This window comes from Pieris brassicae, chromosome 7, assembly GCF_905147105.1.
Source record: "Pieris brassicae chromosome 7, ilPieBrab1.1, whole genome shotgun sequence".
Lineage (NCBI taxonomy): Eukaryota > Metazoa > Arthropoda > Insecta > Lepidoptera > Pieridae > Pieris > Pieris brassicae.
The window spans coordinates 4,372,998-4,393,177 of record NC_059671.1 but is presented as its reverse complement, the minus strand read 5'-3'; the positions used below and the strand labels follow the sequence as shown (position 1 = coordinate 4,393,177).

The window sequence follows — 20,180 nt, the reverse complement described above, 5'->3', positions numbered from 1 at the left end:
GCTAAACCATTGTTGAAAAGAGTGTCTATGGAGTTTCTTGCCGGTTCTTCTCCATGAGACCCACTTTTTGGAACCGAGCAACTAGACGTTTCATAAGAGCCTGCAAAGGCCTATTTGAAATAAAAACTTTTGATTTGATTTGATTTGATTAAATATGACTAAAATTCACTTATTACTTTTCAATCTGCGGTATTCAGATTTTACTTCTACTTCTGTATTTCGTTCTTCTATATCATGTGGGTATATGTGACATTCGTGCAAAAAACTCGAACGACTGACGCGTGGCGTCTGGTGTTGTCAAGAAGCGCTGCGCGAGACGCGTCGCTTCAAGTCGGGTGGCGTGTTACCGCATCGATGATTATAGTGTGATAGAAAATAGTTCAATTTGCGAAAAACACTTTTGGAACGGATTAAAGCTATGTATTATTATTAAAAACTTATAATTATTTATATAATTCTAAATTTTAAATTTAGTCACCAAGTGACCACGCACGCTGAAAAGCACGCGAAACGTAGGAAAAAATTTAAAATTCAGAATCATGTAAATAATTATAAGTTTTTAATAATAATACATAGCTTTAATACGTTCAAAAAGTGTTTTTCTATGTGTAAAAGCTATTTTAACAAAAGACAATACTAGTTCAATTTGATTCAACTCAACACGCGTCGCGTTTCATCGGGTCGCGTGGCGTTTTAATGTGTTGCTGCCTTTAAACACTTTCTGTAAAAACATTACCATTTCGTCTCTTTCTATCTAATAGTTTACGGTGAGTTGAAAAGAGACATGACTACTTTACCTGTAACTGTTTAATAAGAGTGATTTTTTTTTATTTTTACGTATTATATGAACAAAGTTAAGTCGTCTATATTCGATTGTAATAGTAATTTAAGTGCCTTTGGGATATAGCTCTGGTTAAGTTTTATTTGCATTTAATAAGGTAACGTATAATTGCATTTTAATTATATTTAGTGGCGGATTTACAAATTTTAAGGCTGTCAAGTTAGCCCTTGCAACAATTTCGTTAAAATTGCACGTAATATCATTTTGGGTATAATTTTTGTGCATAAAATTAGTACTAGTAGTAGGACTGGCATGAGTTCATAAGGTGTAGAGAGAAGACGGAAATACATATTCTGTTTCGTCTAGAATTTGGAAGTTTGCTACTCCGAGTGTACAATGACAAGTGAGAGGGCTCATCGGCAAATTTTGTTGCGGAAAGTTCTATCTGTATAACATCAAGAAACTGTCATGCAAAAATCTTTTTGATATCTATGAAGTAAGGAAAACACTTTTTGACCGTGACCACGCACGCTAAAAAGCACGCGAAACGTCGGGAAAAAATTATGTAAATAATTATAAGTTTTTAATAATAATACATAGCTTTTATCCGTTCAAAAAGTGTTTTTCTTAATGTGTAAAAGCTATTTTAACAAAAGACAATTCTATGAAGTAGCCAAAATAGTTAGGTTCCCAAATGCCGTCCCACTAATCTGCCCCACTCAGCCTATCTGCCTGCTGGTAAATACACCACTGCTTAATACTAGTATTGTAGGAATTTAACACTATAATATAGAAGCCTCATACATAGGTTCAATATTCGAATTAACATAAACACTGAAGTTATTGACTTAAAGGATAATATGGCTTAGTGTAAAGCGAGACCAATAAAATAAAAAACCTCTCTTTATTGCGATAAACTATTCAATAATAAATCTAGTGGAGCGACAACCCTATGCCGGTTTTAACCTCAGATTGCATCCGCTTGTTTGATAATTATGCATAAACAAGTAGGGTGGCCTTTTGTCTGAGACATGTCATCGATTTTTGGATTTCAGACATGCCAGTTTCTTTACGAGCTTTTCCTTCACGAGCGAGTGTTAAATTTACACATAGGCCTCTCAGTGATGAGAAGCGTACGTTGAAGCCACTAGGCCAATACCGCTTTTGCGGAATTGCGGAAAACTATTCGAACTAATGGCAACATTTTTGAAATGTCATTATTGACTGTCAGCTGTCAAAGTGTCAGTGTCGATTCGATTGTGCGTGCTCTAATTCTTGGATATTATGAGTTATAAGAGTTAAAATGCCGAAAACTGTTAAAACCTAGTTAAGGAACTTTATTTATATAAAGTATTTGTCGAAATGAAAGCCTAAACTAGTAACTCCCTGGCTTTTTTATGCTATGCTCTTTTCATTTCAAAAATGATTACGCCCACGAATACATACATAATTATTAATATTAAAAAATTAATTGTCCGCTTAAGAAACTTAACTTAACCTATTTAGGTTTAGCATTAAAAATTGGTCGAAAAACACTAACAAAAAACTAAAATTTAAATTCCAAATAATTTTAACAAATTTTCGATTAGCCCCCTAAATAATCAAAATGGGGGGCCTGTGGGGCGTGGGCCCAACGTTGGGAAAAACTTTTTAAAGAAATGCACTCTGTGCAAATGTCAATTTGCTAGTGTATGACTAAAACTTAGTGTTGCCATAATGATACGTAATTTTACCCAAGTAGGGTTTTTATTTTATTGGTCCGGCAATAACCTTGATTTAAACACAGAAATTAAATTACACAAATATAAAAGTTTAAAATCATTTTCTTCTTGATTTTTAACACCATTACGCTTTCTTACGATAAACAAAATACTCAACAGTCCATAATACAATACACACCAAACAGCAAAAACTCATTGCTATGAAACAGTTTACGTAACTCCCCGTTGCTTCGTAAATTACACCTGAAAAGATAGACCCAGTTCAAGAATATTGTATTATAGAAAATGCAGGATTCTAATCGTAAGGGCCTCATAGCCTTGCGGTCTTTGTATGTGGCTGCTATGGTGTTCGATTCCCGGTTCGAGTGCAAGTTTTAATTTAATTTAAATTTGTTCTCGGCCTTTGGTAAGGTTGTACGATACGGGGTGAGTGCCTAAACCGTACATGGAGGCAGTATTCCAATTTTTATAGGATGCAGTGGGCATCGAGCTATAGAAAGGAGACTTTGTAGGTTAAGAATGTAGCAATACGTTCTAGGCCGAGGGTGGAAATTACAAGTGGTCAGTAATTCAACTTTCTTTTCCTTGGGTAGAATTCCTGGCAAACCCCGAGGGCTCCATCTTAAAGACTTGTGAAGGGCTGAAGTGTTTTTAGTAGGAAGGTGGGGTTTCGCTACCTCTGAATAGCAGAGGGATTTGAGTGTAGACCCAGCCCCACAGTCCCCGCGTCAAGCTCGAAATCCTTGACGCTGGCCTGCGTAAACGCATGTTCAACTCAATTAGAAAAAAAAGGATTCTAATCATGCGTAGGTAAATGGTAAAAGAATTCTAGAAGCCTAGTTCAGTTGAAACATATACACAGTTAGGTGACACAAATTTGCAAATTTTTCCTTTTTATTATATTAGTATAGAGGTCAAGTTTTTTAAGCAGATTGAACTCACAGCAACTAAGTGTATTGAGACTGGCTGTACTCATGATAATAAACCATAAAAGGGTGCGATAGAAGTCCATGTATTTCATGTCTCTCAGATTTTGATTGAAAAGACGCAAGACCGAGAATTTTACTTGACAGTCTTGAAAATCAGTTGTTTTACCCGATCCGGGATTTGAACCCGACACCTTTTAGTCTGAAGTCCAGTTTACAAGACATTTATACATACCTATCATAGGATCCGCCATCAACATAAGGCATCCAGAGAATAGTATGTGGAGGGCTAGAGCTGCTGGAAATCTGTCAGGAGCAGCTGTTACCAGCACAAGTGGAAATAACACTTGGACCGAACACCTCACAAGGCCAGATATTATCGTTATCGTGAAGACATACGTTATATTATCGGACAGTATGAGAACTGGAATGAAATTGCTAAAGTAAAACAAATGAAAAATTACTTAGAATTATAAATTTTTAGTGTTTTAGTCACAAGTCTGTATGGTGGGTTCTGAATTGGCCAGTTCTTGGGTTCAATTCCGCGTAACATAATTGTGGTCTAATATTGACTTAAATGTAGTTTATGAGTGAGTTTCGTTTGTTATAACTAAGGCGTCTTTAGAAAAAGTAAATGTCTAATTTATGCAGATTTGGTTAATTTTGACAGTATTTCGTTCGACCTCTTCAACAATAATACAAATAAAACCATAACCATATACCTTATGACTATCTTATGTAATTTAATTCTTTTTTCTTTACTCCTGGTTACTACTTGGTTGCCTGGAAGAGATCGCTCGAAAGCGATAAGGCCGCCAGTTGCCCTCTTTTTGATTTAATTATGTTCAATTTTTTAAATATATTGTTATGTAACGAAGTGTTAATAAATACATACATATTTTTTTCTCAACAATCTAGTGCATATAAATTCCGTTTCAGTAGTTTAAATTTATCATATTAATAAATTTCCAAAGCACTTTTAATTAAAACTATTGACATATATATTTTTAAAACCACGTATAAGTAACACATTGTATTCGTATGGAGTAAATCGTGTTGCAGTTTCAAATTCTGGCTATGTGTTCTCAATTTTTTTGATTAGAATAGAATTTGTCTCACTATTTGCAAACAAAAGTAGCGTGTAAAGCTAACTTCTATTTGCAAATAGTTTGCTTACGTCAATTGAATTTAATATTTACGAATCAATTATCTTTTTATAGTCGTTCATGGAACAAGTTTGTCGAAACATTATTATACGTTACATATATTTAATTTCGTGATATCGTGTAAATTATTTTAATGTGACACTTCCGATTTGATATATCAAGAATTAAAAGGCTATAAAAATTGACGTAGGTGAATTATGCGCAAATATTTAAAAAAAAATCAAATAAAAAACTTTCTACGCATTTGAGTTGTGTTCGATTTAAGTATCTTATGTATTTTATTTATTTATGAACACTTATATAATTGACATAATTAAATGAAAATTAGCTAAGGTCCAGGCAACCACGATGAGAAAAAAGGAAAAACATTAGATAAGGTAAGCAAGAAGTGCGAAAATACATAATTAAGTTATTAACACAATACTAATGGAACAAAACAAAGAAATTAAACTTATGTAAACTGTGATCAAGTTAATATTTAAAAAAAGGACTCATGATAAAGAAAAGTGAAGTTAACAAACATATTAAATACGCTTTTTGTTAAGATTGGGTAACTATACAATTATTGTAATTAGTCTAAAAATATTATCTTTAATTTGTATTTACAAAAAAAAAACTAATTTCATTGTGTACGCACAGCTAAATATATGTACATTTATTTATTTTATAAATATAGTCTGTGGTACTCAGTGAGTTTTGAGTTTAATCGTTACAGTAAAATTTATTTAACTTTCAACTAATACTTGAAAGGCCGGCTACGCAATCGCGAGCCCTCTGGCATTGAAAGTGTCCATGGGCGGCGGTATCACTTAACACCTGGTGAGCCTCCTGCCCATTTGCCCCCCCCCCCCGTTCTATAAAAAAAAGTAAAATAAATGCATAGAAACTTACCTATTCTTAAAATCATCGTTATAAATGTGCCCACAAAGAAAACCTTCCTACTGTCGACTGTGTAGAAATAAGTGAAAACTGCGAGGAAAAATCGAGCGGCCAAATCGGCAATTGCCCCAGCCATTACACATGTCGCGACTTGCATCTGAAATGTACCAATATGAATGTATAATTTTCAAAAAATTCACTATTATATGTATTGAAAAGGTATTTAAAAATTATTAAACAATTTAGAATGCTTCAATTTAAAAATGTAAAATGCTTAAAATATAAGCGATCAGTAATATTATATTTTAAAATTTATTCTAACCTTTGAATACTGATAGGAAAATAAAAGCATTGGTTCCATGGCTAGGTAGGTCACGTCTGAAACGAAGGCAAAGCCAAGACCCACCAAAGTACTGACGAATTTTGGGTCCTTAAGGAGATCAAGTTCTACATTGTCATATATTATTTTTCTGAAAGTTAAAAGAAATTGTGAATATGTAATATTAAACGTGTCATAAAAATGACTTTCACCGAGTTGTTTGAGCAACCTTGCAGTATTGTGATTTGCTTTTTTTTTGTTGTGCCTCGTTATATTCCTACATAATTGTTATTTATGTACTAACAGTGTATATTCGCGGATACTCAATGGAACCATACTTTTTCGATACAAAAAGATCCCTCGGGAGTTGTATAGTGAGATATTGCGGGCTACTCAAGCGTGAGGAACTTGCATTTGCACGCAGTTTTAAGTTCTTACGTCATTATTAGGGAATGTGATCCCGACTCGAAATCGTGAATTCGAGATCGGCGGGATCCCGAAATTTTCGGGATCTCGTATAGTTTAAAAAAAATTCACGAGACTGAATACGATGAAAACTACATGTTTGTGATAGTGAGGTTAATTAAAATAAAATATTATTTGAAAGAAAACAAAAGCCTTTATCCTTTAATATTACGAACTAAACAACTAACAATTTTAATTACATGAACATAATCAAAACAAAAGTAGGTATAGCTCAAGGAGATTAAAATTGGTGATTTTGAAAGTAACTTCTAAAAAAAGAGTATCTTCTAAAGTGTCTCAAGAGTGCTATCTGCTAACCGGCATCTAATGTCCATTGCAATGTACCCTATGTAATGTGCATGGCAATGTCGCGTGAAGCGTCCCGAGCGGATGTGTGTAGAATCGCTGACCATTGCAGCCCAATCCCGTCAATCTCGAACGGGATCTCGTCATATTATGCTTCGGGATTGATCCCGAAAAATTACACGGGATCAGGATTGCATTCCCTAGTCATTATCTACCGTGTATGCCTTATTTATATTATTCAATAACATTTTCATAAGTATTATATTGTCCTCATTTTAACACGTTTGAAAGCATAAATAAAATACCGTGAGTTTTATTACTAGGACATGGAGATATTTATCAAATGATTGTATGTATTTCTGCTCAAAATATTTAAAGTTATCGAGAGACAAAACTTGCTATAAGAAATCAAATAAATATCTTCAAATTTATGTAAAAATGTCATAACCTTTCTGATTTTATTCACATTTAATAAAACATGTCACAATCAAATAGAATATTTTTTGCGACAGACTTAAATTAGTGTTCAAGGTTTCAAATATTTTTTTCTAGATTCCCGAACGTGTGTATATGCACAATATTGGCATATAGGGAATTTGCCAATTGTAAACAACGTTTAACAAAATACTTTACTATCTTCTGTCAAATAGATGTGATAAAAAAATAACGGGGAGTGATTCGTCTTTTGTTTAGCAACCCTTACTTAGACTGATGTTTTGATTATAAAATCGCTTTAAAAAATACAGTCATTGGTCTCCCTGAACTAAATAAAAGGGAGGATATGGACACTTATAACACTTTATTAATTAAGTCACATAAAAATGTTAATTTTAAAATGTTTTTGCTGTTTATAACTCGTTTTTTGATATAATATTGAATTTATAATCATTTTTATTTGAGCCATATACGTCATTCCGCACAGCGTACGTAAAACATAAAGCCAGGCCCAAGAATTTGAAATTATATAATAGTTATAAATAATACTAGAATGATATATTTTGCGTTTTTAAGTTCTAAATATAAAATTAGCTTCAAATGTTATATTTTGTTTGCAATTACATGGATGAGGTTGACAAGACAACCTACGCCGTTAAGGCAACTGCCAAAGAGTAACCATTCAAATGAAACGCTTTTACTTTAATTTACGCTTATTAATGATTTGTCAAAGGATTTAAAAATAAAAGTGAGGGAAAATTTTGTATCACAGACGTAATTTAAATGTACATTAGTACTTACTATACAGCGTGACCACGACGTTTCGCGTGCTTTACAGCATAACTGTAAAGCACGCGAAACGTCGGAAAAAAAATTAAATTTAAAATTTTGTAAATAATTATAAGTTATAAATAATATATAATATAATAAAAATAATAATAAATAGCTTCAATCCGTTTAAAGAGTGTTTGTTATTAATGTACATTATTTTCATTTGCTATTTATGAGGAAAAGTCCCGTTCTTGCCTTCAGGGCCGGAACTTTAAGTGCAGTTAACAATAATTTATTCTAAATGTTAACTTTGTACTTACATAATGCTTTTCTGGATCGACTGGTGCCGCAGAGGTGATTTCTTAATCTCAACGACGTCATCACCTGGCAACATTTTTATAACAGCTTCGTCAAAGGACTCGCATTTGTTTTTAACATTGATAACGTCACAATGTGATGAGAGTTCTGAAAATGATGTATAAACACATAGAAGCAACAAACACAATGATGACACAGTGCCGAAACCACAGTGGACACATTTTTATTTATTGAAGAACACCACAAAATGCATTTTCTACAGTACTATGATACAAACTATAACTATCACACTACATGTATCTAAAATTATGGTGAACATAAATTTTACAAAGAAAACAATAAAAATAAAACATGACCAATTTTTTTCGTAGCATACACATCAGATAGGCAATTAACAATGTTTATTTTTAAATTGATCAGCCCAATACTGAACATATTAAGCTCTGGATAAGTAGTGTTTATTATTCTATATTCGAGAAGAGTTCGAATGAGAGGTGCCTGAACTCCTAGGTTGATTTTTACAGACGGAATTTGGAAAATTCTGCAGATTTTGAACCTTAGGATAAGGGACAATGTTAAATAATGTTAATGTCATTTTACGAAATTTAAACTGTAGGTCAATTCTGTAAAATGAATGATTTGGAATGGCACTAACTGTCTGTAACAATATGCCGATTTCTATAATTAAGACGTCATTAAGGACAAAATGTTATTACTATAATAATAATAAAGTTTATTTGTAACACATTTGTAAACGATACCAAAGCTTATTGAATTAAAATTAAATTGTGATAAAATATATCAAGTTTGATTAAAGTTTTTAATTTTTATTAAAATATATAAACAGCCACAAACTTTGAATAATAATAAAGGTTTAGTTATTAAAACTATGAATTAATTAAATTAAAATGAATAACTGTTGATAATTATGCATCCCTAAAAAATATGCAAAGAGATATGAAAGAGAGAAACTAAAGTAATCAACAAAATAGAACTAAAGCAAAGTTTGTGAGTGTGAGAAAGAATTCAATGTAAAGTCAAACTCAATTGACTATGAACAAATTTTCTGTTGCATCGTAATCAAGGCTTTCTTGAAATTCGGAAATTGCTATTTTCGTTTTTTTATTGTTACTGTAAATACTTAAGAATTAAGTTTACTGTGGAAAAATGGCCCCAGAAAGCAGAAAGCTACCAATTATGGAGTAAGACGGATAACATTAAAATATATATTAACAGAGTTTACTTGGTTAAATATAAAATCCGCCCAAAAATCAGAATCATTGTTAGAAAAAGTAGTAGTTATGAACTTTGCGGTTAGTCACGAGATGGCGTTAATATGCAAATGAATAATAAACATGTCAAAGGGAAATAATTGTGTTGTCGTGTATAATTCGTTGGTCTGGCCTTTAGTTTCTATTGAAGTCTAAAAGAAATGGCTACGCAAAATGGCCAAATTAACCGATTTTAATACAATCCAAACTAGATTTGTAATTTAAGTCGGAATATATATTTTTATATTTGTAACACAATGTACCTGATCCAAATTCAAATTTACTGCCAGTTCAGCCAGGCCAGGCTTAAAACGGACGAGAAGAACTGGCAATGAAACAGTTCGTCACTGTTAAATCACATATATATATATATATATATATATATATAAATACGAGATTCAATTAAGAATGAAGAAGAAGATGAATGATTATAGAAGCGTATGTAGTCTATTTTTTTCACTTACCTTTAACTTCAGGTGCTTTGACCATATGCCATTCAACTGGATGCATCACAATCATTGCGAACAATAAATGTAGATCTATAGCCATTATTAACGCAAGAGTCCACCGAAAACCATATTCCGCTAGTAAAAAAGTTACTAGAATTGGAAATGTGATGGATGCCATGCTACTCATGGTCTGGTTAGCGCTCATCATGGCTGTGCGTTTCTTTGTAAAATAACAATTAAATGCTGTAAAACTAACTGGTATCATAACACCGAAGCCGGCACCTGGAATAAAAATTGCATCAACGAAAAATGGACAGTCTTAGCTTTGAAATTGGCTTAAGACAAATTCATGTTTTCATAAATTTCAGGTTTTTACACAAATTAAATGTTGAATTCTCAATTAAAAGCGATTTTTTCTTAGTATTTCAAATCTTTTAAATACTTTATTTAGATCTATTTATCTTTATATAGAATCTACATGAGCAGTGTTGGCCTAGTGGCTTCAGCATGCGACTCTCATCCCCATAAGTTTTAATTTTACGAGTGTACGAGCTTTAAGCATATAAGTTTATATAAGGAAAAGAGTCTTAGACTAGACATAAAGATGATAATCAGCACAACCCACATACATACACTCAAATTCAAAACATCACACAACACAGCTGAATTAAGTGTACTTAGTTAAATCTATTTAAGTATTTTTATTTTTGTAAACATTAAAACCTTTTTATATATTACTATGTATTCCAACTTTGGCTATATCATTAATATATTTGTTTTTTTTGTTTTCTGTATATAATTTATTAGAGCCGTGTTGGCACAGTTGTTTCAGCGTGCGATTCTCATACCTGGGGTCGTAGGTTCGATCCCCGGTTGTGCACCAATGGATTTTCTTTCTATGTGCGCATTTAACATTAGCTCTAACGGTGAAGGAGAACATCGCGAGGAAACCGGCTTGCCTTAGACCCAAAAAGTCGATGGCGTGCGTCAGGCACAGAAGGCTGATCACCAACTTGCCTATTCGATTAACAAATGATCATGAAACAGATACAGAATCTGAGGCCCAGACCTAAAAAGGTTGTAGCGCCATTGATTTATATTTTTATTTAGCATCTACGCTATTAAGCAACTGAAGTTTTAGGTTTTTGATTAAATGTGAAAATCTTGGGATCGAGGAAGTATATATTACAACACGGCCGACTAATCGAGAACATAATAGCCGGACGCAGTGAATTCATCTATCTAAAACCTTTTTTTTAGGAATGGAATCTCGCGGTGGCCTTAAGGGCTTTTACAGCTCAGCTCGGGCTGTTTTGGAGAGCGTAGCTCGGCCTGAATTGGCGTTTATCCCGCGGCTAGCGCAAGGGCGTCTCCTGTGAGACTTGGACCTCGGCTTGGGCCGTCGCGGGGTGGGTATCTAAAACCGATGCAGCTACAACATTTTATAGATCTCAGATATATGTATCTCTTTCATGATTACGTGATCTCATAGGTAAGTAGGTGATCAGCCTTCTGTGTCCGTCACGCGGGTTGGCATGCCAGTTTCCTAACGATGTTTTCCTTTACCGTACGAGCGAGTGTTAAATGCGCATATAGACAGAAAGTTGTTGCACAGTTGGGGATTGAACCTACGAACTCAGGGGTGGCGCACGCTGTCCAACACTAATGTTCATATTCATGAATATTTAATTTATACATTTATTCATAGTTTCCGGAATATTCATACGCCTTTTTGCGCATTTTATTCATTAAATTAACGTAAAATAAATAACTGTTAATAATTAAATTCGTATACCTTCAGATAATAACACAAACTACCAGCAAATAGATATATTTAATGTGACTAAACAATGCTTAAAAAATAGTAATTTATTTTATTAATAATGGCTTTGTTATTGTTCCTTTATATTAAATATTTATTATAATGATCAATGAATCTTAGAACTTAGAACTAATAATCTAGAATTTAGTATGAATTTGTAATTTGTTATATTTTTAGTATAAATAGGTAAAACTGTGCTTTATGTTTATGTTTGAATGTGTATTCCGTTTTTGGCTTTTGTGTATAATGTAATTGTTTGAATATTGTTTAATGAGTAGCTGTAGGAATACTTTAATAAAATAAAATTTATTGATAAGATTTTTGTAATTCTGTATTTTATTTAATTTAGTATCTAGCGAAATGGAATACGCTGGGACAAAGCGGTAGAGGGTAGACAACAAACTGAATAGAACGCAGGGATTCCCCGGGCATAGTCCGCGCTTCGTTTGCATCTAGATCAAACAAGATGCTTGTTTACATAACTTTTATAAAGCGCGTTGTATTGGCAATTAAATTTTTATAATCTAAACGGTATATACCTCGTATTACACCAAATGTAAATACTAGTTGATATGTCCTTTTCACAAATATTGTCAGTATATCTCCTAAGACGAACAATCCAGCGCCGACTAACCCGACTTGTCTGAACGAATACTTCTTAAGGGCTATGCCGCTTAGAAACCCTGAAAAAAGCATACATTAGTTTTAACGGAAATTCAAACAATGTAAAAATCTCTTGGACTTCATTATATGTCATATAATATGAACTTAGGACACCTAGTCGATAAAAGGTTTGGCAACGCATTAACGAGTCGTCTGGCGATGAGTGTCCAACATGGGTTACTTAACATCAGATCAGTATTCTAACCGTTTGCACTATTCTATAAAAAATACAACTCTTCATTCATCGTTCATTCAATTTTTTTCGGTTAAAATAAGTAGCATATTTGATTGTTTGCTAGGTTCGTTCGTTTCGCCTTCATATGGAGCATTTTGCTATGCTACCCAATATAGACTGTTGGCTTTTCCCAAACTAAAACCTAAGTACTGATTAATAAAAGCATTTTTTGTCCATAAAATCTTCCACAAGGTCCAAGATATACATGGAAAAAATACTCCAATTTGTCCAACTGTCTTCGAGTTCTGCGCTTAGCAATATATATACATAATATATATTATTATATTTTATTGTGATAAGATGTTGTTTCTGAACTGCTGGCAGTGAGTTATATAGTAAATTAGTTACCAAAATTTGTTTAGCGTCTTGCCATATTCATAAATCCATCCATATTATTATAGATCTCGTAAAATAAATAAACTATTAAAAAAACTTATATTTAAACCGAGGTAGGTATATCATAAAATGTATTTCAATCAATATACTTTGAACGAATATTAGGTACTTAATCGCTAATCGGAATAAATCGCTTGTTAGCGATAAGGTTGCCTGTTGCCTCAGCTACGGTTATTAGACCGAACAACTCTTCTGAACCCAAATTTGTTTGTATAATTATGTTTATTACGGTAACAAATTATAAATAAATACTTTGGGACTGGCTTTCAGAACGTAAGACGTCACAAGATGTGCCAGTTAATATTTCTTGGATTTGAATCGTCAATTTAATTGTCCAAGTATATCAAACATATGCCGAAATTAGGCCATCCCTTTTCAATTTTAATCTAATATCTCGGCCAAATCAATCAATGACAGATGCAAAATGAAAATGACAATGACATAGCTCTCTTTTAATTTCATAGATTAAGATATTGGTTAACCTTAAACATAGATTAGGGTCAACCCAATGTAATATGACCCAACTTTAATAGATTCACGATCTAATGGAAGCGCTTGTATTAACTTTATAATTACTTTCATGTGAACAAAATTGAATGGCGGCCATCTCTAAACAATTTAATGAAATCGAGTGCTGCCAAAAACCATTTATCGGCGTTGGGAGAAAAAAATACCGTCACAATTTCGGTTACGCGTCACATTTTTCCGTTACGCGCCATATTTTTCTTGTCCCTACCACGGTTGATTATTGAGTACTTTCTCCAGCGGAGTAGGGATAGCATGTCGTGTACAATGATAGTAATAATTATATTACAATTAATTAAATTCTGTAATAATCTTAGTAATAATATGGTAATATTAAATTGGTTGAAAAATAATAATATTATTTGTATTTATGTCTATGATAATAAAAGCCTTATGTTAAACTTTACATAATTTAACTTGAACCAATTTCTGTAAAGTTGCATATAGTAGATCTATTTTCGAAAAATAAGGTCATAAATAAGTTTCATTTCTTATTGGTGTACACTAGTACACGCACTCATTTTTATTTATTTATAAAAGCTGGTCAACGCTCCGCAAACTGATACAAGAAACATAAAATACAATATTTAATGCGACATGCGACTTATTGACAAACAACATACACGAAGAGATAAAAATAAATATTCTAATAACCACAGGAAAATCGATTTCACAGTGTCAACGGGATCTATGGATAGCTAAACCTCGTTTAACAGATTGCTCAATCTGGATATGGTTTTGGCCAAAACGCGTTCTTCTGAAAGGAGGGACAAATTGGATATTGGGCTGTCTTCGGGATTCGAGAGAGTACGCGAAATATAAATTTAGTCAAAAGGCCTTAAGGTCTTAAATACCTTAAATGCAAACGATATATCAACTAATTTTCTACGATTCTACAAACTACATCTTAAAGTGCGCTTAGCTATGGAATTTTATACGAATACTATTACTTAGCGTGACGTAAAAAAATAAAATCGAATTAATTACCTGCAATTGATAATGCACCATTATATACACCTATGACTAGAGGAAGACCACTCGCACCGTCTTGTTCCATGAAAAAACTATTGAAAAGTATACCAAAGGCATTTGAAGAGCCGAATCCAAACATCTGAAAATAAATGCAAAAATGTATAGTTCTATGGCCTTGGTGTTGAGAAGTTAGAACGTAAGTTCGGACCTTTTGTTTAGTTTATTAGGGGGCAAACGAAAAGATTCTTATTGAACCAATTGCATTTCATATATATAGGCAAATTTATAGGAGGGAATATTTTATAAAAATAATGATTTTTCAGTCCATAGTAGTATCTATTATATTTCTTCATATTCATACCTCGATTTACTAGATAACGAAAAAATAAAAATTATAAATTAAATAGGAGGCCAGTAGGCAAATGATTGATTTCTTTTAATTATTTAAAATTATTTCTAAAGATGTGTACTTAGGAATGGAAAAAAAGGCTTCAGATACTCTAAAATACTATATCCGTTAATTACACAGTAGTGTTCTTAATTAAATAATAAAATCAATAGAAACCAAAATTTTCGTCAAGGCTAACTATTGCATACAAGGATAAAATTTATTGAATTCAATAAAGATTATTTTTATAGGTGTAAGTCGACGAGCTAATATTATGATAATAGTTTATATTCGTGATTATATTCGTCACAATAATATAAATTAGAAAAGTATTACACAATCGTAGCAGACATTTAATTTAAATTTGGAAAGTAACTATTACGTAAAAAGTGTTGTTTTATAATATGGATATATGTTAGCTGTATTTATTTAAATATAACGAATTTATTAAGCCCTATATAAAGTATTTCTTATAGTTGTTGTGTTAAATATTGCGCAATATTTTGCAAAAAAAAAGACGATATATTTAAGTGGTTTGCGTATGTGTAACAATGAATTGTGTTAAATATAACTGAAATAAATATCAAACTGACCTTCCCCTTCAACAGTTAGTTAATTTAAAAGGTTTAATAGTTTAAACTAGTTAATTACGATAAGTGTATTTTATATGCTCGTTTAAGGGTAGTATATGTATCTGTTATATTTAAGTGGCTTTTAAGTATTGAACTATGGTAATAACAATAATAACATTCAATTTATAAATTCACAATAAAACGCGTTTGAATTTGTTTTTTTTTACATTACAATAAGTGACAAATTGTTGTAACTGTAATATTTTTGTAACTATACTGTAAAAGACGTAAAAACCAGTAATCGCAGCACATTAATAAAAATATTCCTTAGAATATATTGAACTCTACAAAACAATACGATAAATATTATATCATAATAATGTTGTGAATTAATTATCATAAACCAACTTTCACTTATTAGTAATAAATTATCGTTTCTATCTATTGTGATAATGCTATTCTCGAAGTATTCGAGATGAATTTCGAACCTACTACAAACGATAAATAATATTCAATTACTAACTACGTTGTCTGATTGTATTTACCTATACTAATGCCCATGGGGTCTTCACAGGGTCTTGCTGTATGACAATTGTTTAGTTGTCATTTTTAGAAAATATGTTTTGTTTCTCAGACAAATAAAAAAACAGCAGTGCTACAACCATCTCCGTATGGGCCTCATATACCCTATATATGTCGTGATCATTTATTTGTCTAATAAATAGATCTGCCTTGTGTACCTGATATACACCGCCGACTTTTGGCTCTCATGCCGTTTTCATCGCAGTGTTTTCCTCCACCGTATGAGCGAGTGTTGAATGCGTGAAGAAAGTCCACTTCACTGCTCCATTTTGTAGGCAAATACGGTTTAAAAACGATCCTAATCAGTTATCTTTCTAGGACATTATAAACACACTTATTCATACAAATTAAAACTTACTTTGTGACCGCATAAGGGAATGCGAATTCTAGATTTGACCTCAACCGAAATATCTCTCATCAAGAAAAGTACGATAAATACAAATACATGAAAAAGATCGAAGGAAATCATTGTGTCCTGTATGATTAATCGATGGCATGTGCTAGGCACAGAAGGCTTTATTTTCCTAGAAAATTTGTCAAGAAAACACTTTTACTAATCAGAGGCCAACTAAATATGTGGTGCCAGACAATTGTTACATTAGGATTAGTTTGATTAAATACTTCGCTTGACAACTACGTACCTAATTACTTATCAGCCTACTTTAACTGATATAGTTCCGTTTTCATATATATGGAGAGAAGAGAAAATAAAACAATAAAAGGTTAATTGGATCTATTTTAAGGGTACGTTTCAGTAGATTATAGCTCAAGCATTAAGTTAAAAGTTTATCAACTCTTGATCATCACGCTGAATATTTTTAGTGTTTTGATATAAATTTATGTCCTGACCAACTCTCCAATGTATACCACTGTTATACCAATAAACAAGCTATGGGATTAAAACAAACACAGAAGAACTTAACAAAAAAATTGCATATTTCTGGAATTTCTTGTAAATGTTTACAAAAAATTTATAAGAGAAATAGGTAGTAGTGTTTAATCATCCGGATTACCAATACCATTAACTTAAGTTGTACATATACGTTAGTTTTTTATTACTTCCGACGACAACGTACATAAAAAAAATTACAAATCTGTTTCATTGAATTGGTTGCATGATAAATGCATTATAAATTACCTATGTCGACATACATATTAAATTTTACATTATATACAATGTTTACAAATTAATATGCATTGATATGAATTGGACTAATCACGAGCTTAAAAGCAAATATGATCACGGATATAAATTTTAAGCGCAATACCAATAAGTCAAATCGTCAAATAATCATAATAGCAAATCTTTTGAATAACAACCTAATAAGAAATGAATTAAACGTTATGTAAAAAACAGTCCAATGTAATTATTCAACTACATGAAGGTCAAACTGTGCTCAATATTATTTGACATCTCGATAACGCATTTCGAGTATAAAGCCTTCATTATTTTTAAGTTTATCAAATTTCATCAGATAGTTCTGATTAATCAATATTAATAATTATATTTTTATACGAAAGGCAAATTTCACTAGAGCCGCCTTGACGTTTTCACTACCCCTTTATGAAACCAATCTATTCCAGTTATTACCGAACCGTTACGACATAGGGGCTCTCATGAGAAGAGCGTACACTTGCAAACTTCCTTGTGTTGCGGGTGTCCATGGGTGGCATTAACTTTGAGGTGACCCGACTGTTCGTTTGCCTCCTATCCCTTAAAAAAATAGTATGCACTAAGACATGACCGACAAATCTCTACGTGGAATTATCAACGTTTCTAGTTACAAGTTCAGCCATCAGTGTCTCAAATATTATAAGCATTAGTCAATCTTATATATATTTAGATAGAGTCGAGGCAGAAATGGCGATTCCTTAACAAAATCTTAATCATAACAGCATGAAATCATTTTAATAACACACTAAGAGTGTATATGAAAAACCATATTACTCCAAGTAGAACCATACCAACCATTCTTGTGAGTATATTTATTTTCGTCTATTAAAATAAACATTAATATCAATTACACACTAAAGAGATTCACTCTTAATTGTATTTGTATAGTAAACAATAGTAATAAAATTACTACAATGATGCTACCACTATCCAAAAAGATATAAGGAAAATGTTCATCAAATGTACATAGATAAATATAATTAAATTTCTCCTCAGTGATCGTTAAACAATATGGGCATATATTTCTTCGTTTCGGTAGTAAACTTATTAATTATAGTATTCACTATGAATTCGTACTGCAAGCAAAAAAAATCAATGGCGCTATAACTCAGCTCAGATTTATGTATGTTTCATGATCATTTGTATATAGAATAGGAAAATAGGTAATCAGCCTTTTGTGCCTGACACACGCCGTCGTTTTTTTTAATGTTAAATGCACACATAGAAAGAAAATCCATTGGTGCACAGTCTGGGAACGAACCTACGACCTTAGAGATGAGAGTCGCACGCTGAAGCCACTAGGCCAATACTGCTCTTTAAGCAAAACCAGTTTCAAAAATAAAGCGTTACTTCACAGTCAGAGTTTATCACGCATTTTGACACTTTTAAGTCATTTTTGTAAAAACAATTTAAATGACCATACTATATCACGCAAGTAACGTGTTACATTCTAGATCCGCCCTTGGTCAATTTATGTATTAATACGTAATAATTTCGGCCCATTTTCTCAACGACAATTTTTATACAATGTCTGAAGGCACACACTAGTTTAAGATAATGATAAGATACCAGCAGTCATTAGCACGACAATAAAACAAAAGAAAGTAAACACGCTCACCAGTAATTCATTTATACATATAACATTAAAATGTAATGAATAAATCTGAAAACGCTTTCGTCAATTGGTTCTTCAATAGATCAGAATGACTGGCTACTTAAAATTGTATTTTATCTATCTGTAACATAAACAGTTTGACTAATACTATAAAAACCTTTCTTTCTATAATGAACAGTGTAAAATTGGAATCGTGGATCTCCGGATTTCCCGCACAGTTTTAGCTAAGTTTAATTAATAAGTAGTGTTTTTTTAATGTTATACTAAACTAAATCAGTAACGTTCAGAAGTTTTGGCTACATTGTGTGAAGTTAATATTACATAAAACGAATAAAAATTAAATTATTACATTACACATTCTTCATGCCTAGATAATAAAAATATTCGATGCTTATTCAATTCAACTAAACTGTGAGACTGTTTTTAGACATTAATTGACGCCGCTCAAAAGCATTTCACTTTTTTAGCAATTTACCTTTAATTTTATCGCATTTCAGTATATTTAATATTTTGTGATGTAATCTTTTAAACATTTAAAGTGTATGTAACTTGAAATGGGTCAAGAGAAGCCATTTCCACAGTTGTTAATTAAAATTTAAATTTAAAAGTGATTTCGAAAACGATACGTTTTTGGTTCGGGAATTAAACTGTTTAAACACTACAAGTGTTCAACTAAGATGCTTGTAATAAAATGTTTATTCAATTAAAAATAGTATTAGGTAGACTTACAAAGAAATGAAGACCACATGACTCGATAGAGTTAAAATACTGTATTGAAGGATACTCACAAATGTAAATCCAACACCAAGGCATACAACATATCCCCATCCCCCATCTGGGGCTACACCTGCCTTTTTTCCTTCCCCCTGTTTATTTCCCTCCAAATGCGCAAAGGCTTCATCCATTATTATTTTTTTCACGACACAAATATAAACGATTACATGTGATTTATTAAATTAAATCATAACTTTCCAGACTTTGGAGGCGACTGGTGCGCGGTGCGGTCTACTTGAATCTGCCATTTTAAACATATATGGAGCATGAGGTTCCGACTGAAGCGACTCGCATCCCTACACACAATAATACTGTCAAGTTAATTTTTATTATTCAGTATTTCACGACCACGATTGTGCCTTTCATAAACGTGCTATAAAAATAAAACACTAATGGAATTATATATTAATTGAACTAATTGACTATGAATTAAGTGAGTGAGTTAAGATTATCTAGCTTTTTTCTAACTGGTTGAGGTTTGACGTAATTGCCGAAAAAATTTCTCGTGCGTCCTTAAACGAGTTTTGGATTTGAACATTTTTCAGTTCCTCGTGGATTGAGTTACTGCCAAATGATGATTGGAATTGAGACATATCGTGGGACGATTGATAGTTATTGAAATTAATTTGATGAATTATAGTTACATTTAACAGTT

At 32.2% G+C, this 20,180-nt stretch overlaps 1 protein-coding gene across 3 annotated transcripts; it reads right to left on the bottom strand.

Annotated features, from left to right (window-relative positions):
• Positions 1 to 1,386: 1,386 nt before the first annotated feature.
• On the bottom strand, positions 1,387 to 19,862 carry LOC123712475 (monocarboxylate transporter 13-like). Of its 3 annotated transcripts, XR_006754100.1 has the most exons (10): positions 19,540 to 19,862; positions 14,436 to 14,559; positions 12,169 to 12,312; positions 9,823 to 10,089; positions 8,090 to 8,234; positions 5,796 to 5,943; positions 5,486 to 5,630; positions 3,664 to 3,852; positions 2,577 to 2,745; positions 1,387 to 2,529 (listed from the first exon to the last, which is right to left on the bottom strand). XR_006754100.1 is itself a non-coding variant. In XM_045665579.1 (9 exons), the coding sequence occupies exons 1-9, from the start codon at positions 19,654 to 19,656 to the stop codon at positions 2,627 to 2,629; spliced, it is 1,398 nt and encodes a 465-aa protein (XP_045521535.1). In that variant the 5' UTR covers positions 19,657 to 19,862; the 3' UTR covers positions 1,387 to 2,626. The 3 variants fall into 3 exon arrangements, 2 of the variants coding, with proteins under 2 accessions (XP_045521535.1, XP_045521536.1); XM_045665579.1 differs by having other exon boundaries at positions 1,387 to 2,745; XM_045665580.1 differs by having other exon boundaries at positions 1,387 to 2,745; positions 8,090 to 8,153.
• Positions 19,863 to 20,180: the final 318 nt, after the last annotated feature.

Excerpts from the sequence above, each read along its gene's own strand:
- LOC123712475 (XM_045665579.1), bottom strand. The coding sequence starts at position 19,656 with ATGGATGAAGCCTTTGCGCATTTGGAGGGAAATAAACAGGGGGAAGGA. Across the intron at positions 12,313-14,435 it reads TGGTGCATTATCAATTGCAG|GGTTTCTAAGCGGCATAGCC; the intron begins GTAATTAATTCG and ends TGCTTTTTTCAG. Across the intron at positions 8,235-9,822 it reads CAAAGCACCTGAAGTTAAAG|AACTCTCATCACATTGTGAC; the intron begins GTAAGTGAAAAA and ends CATCATTTTCAG.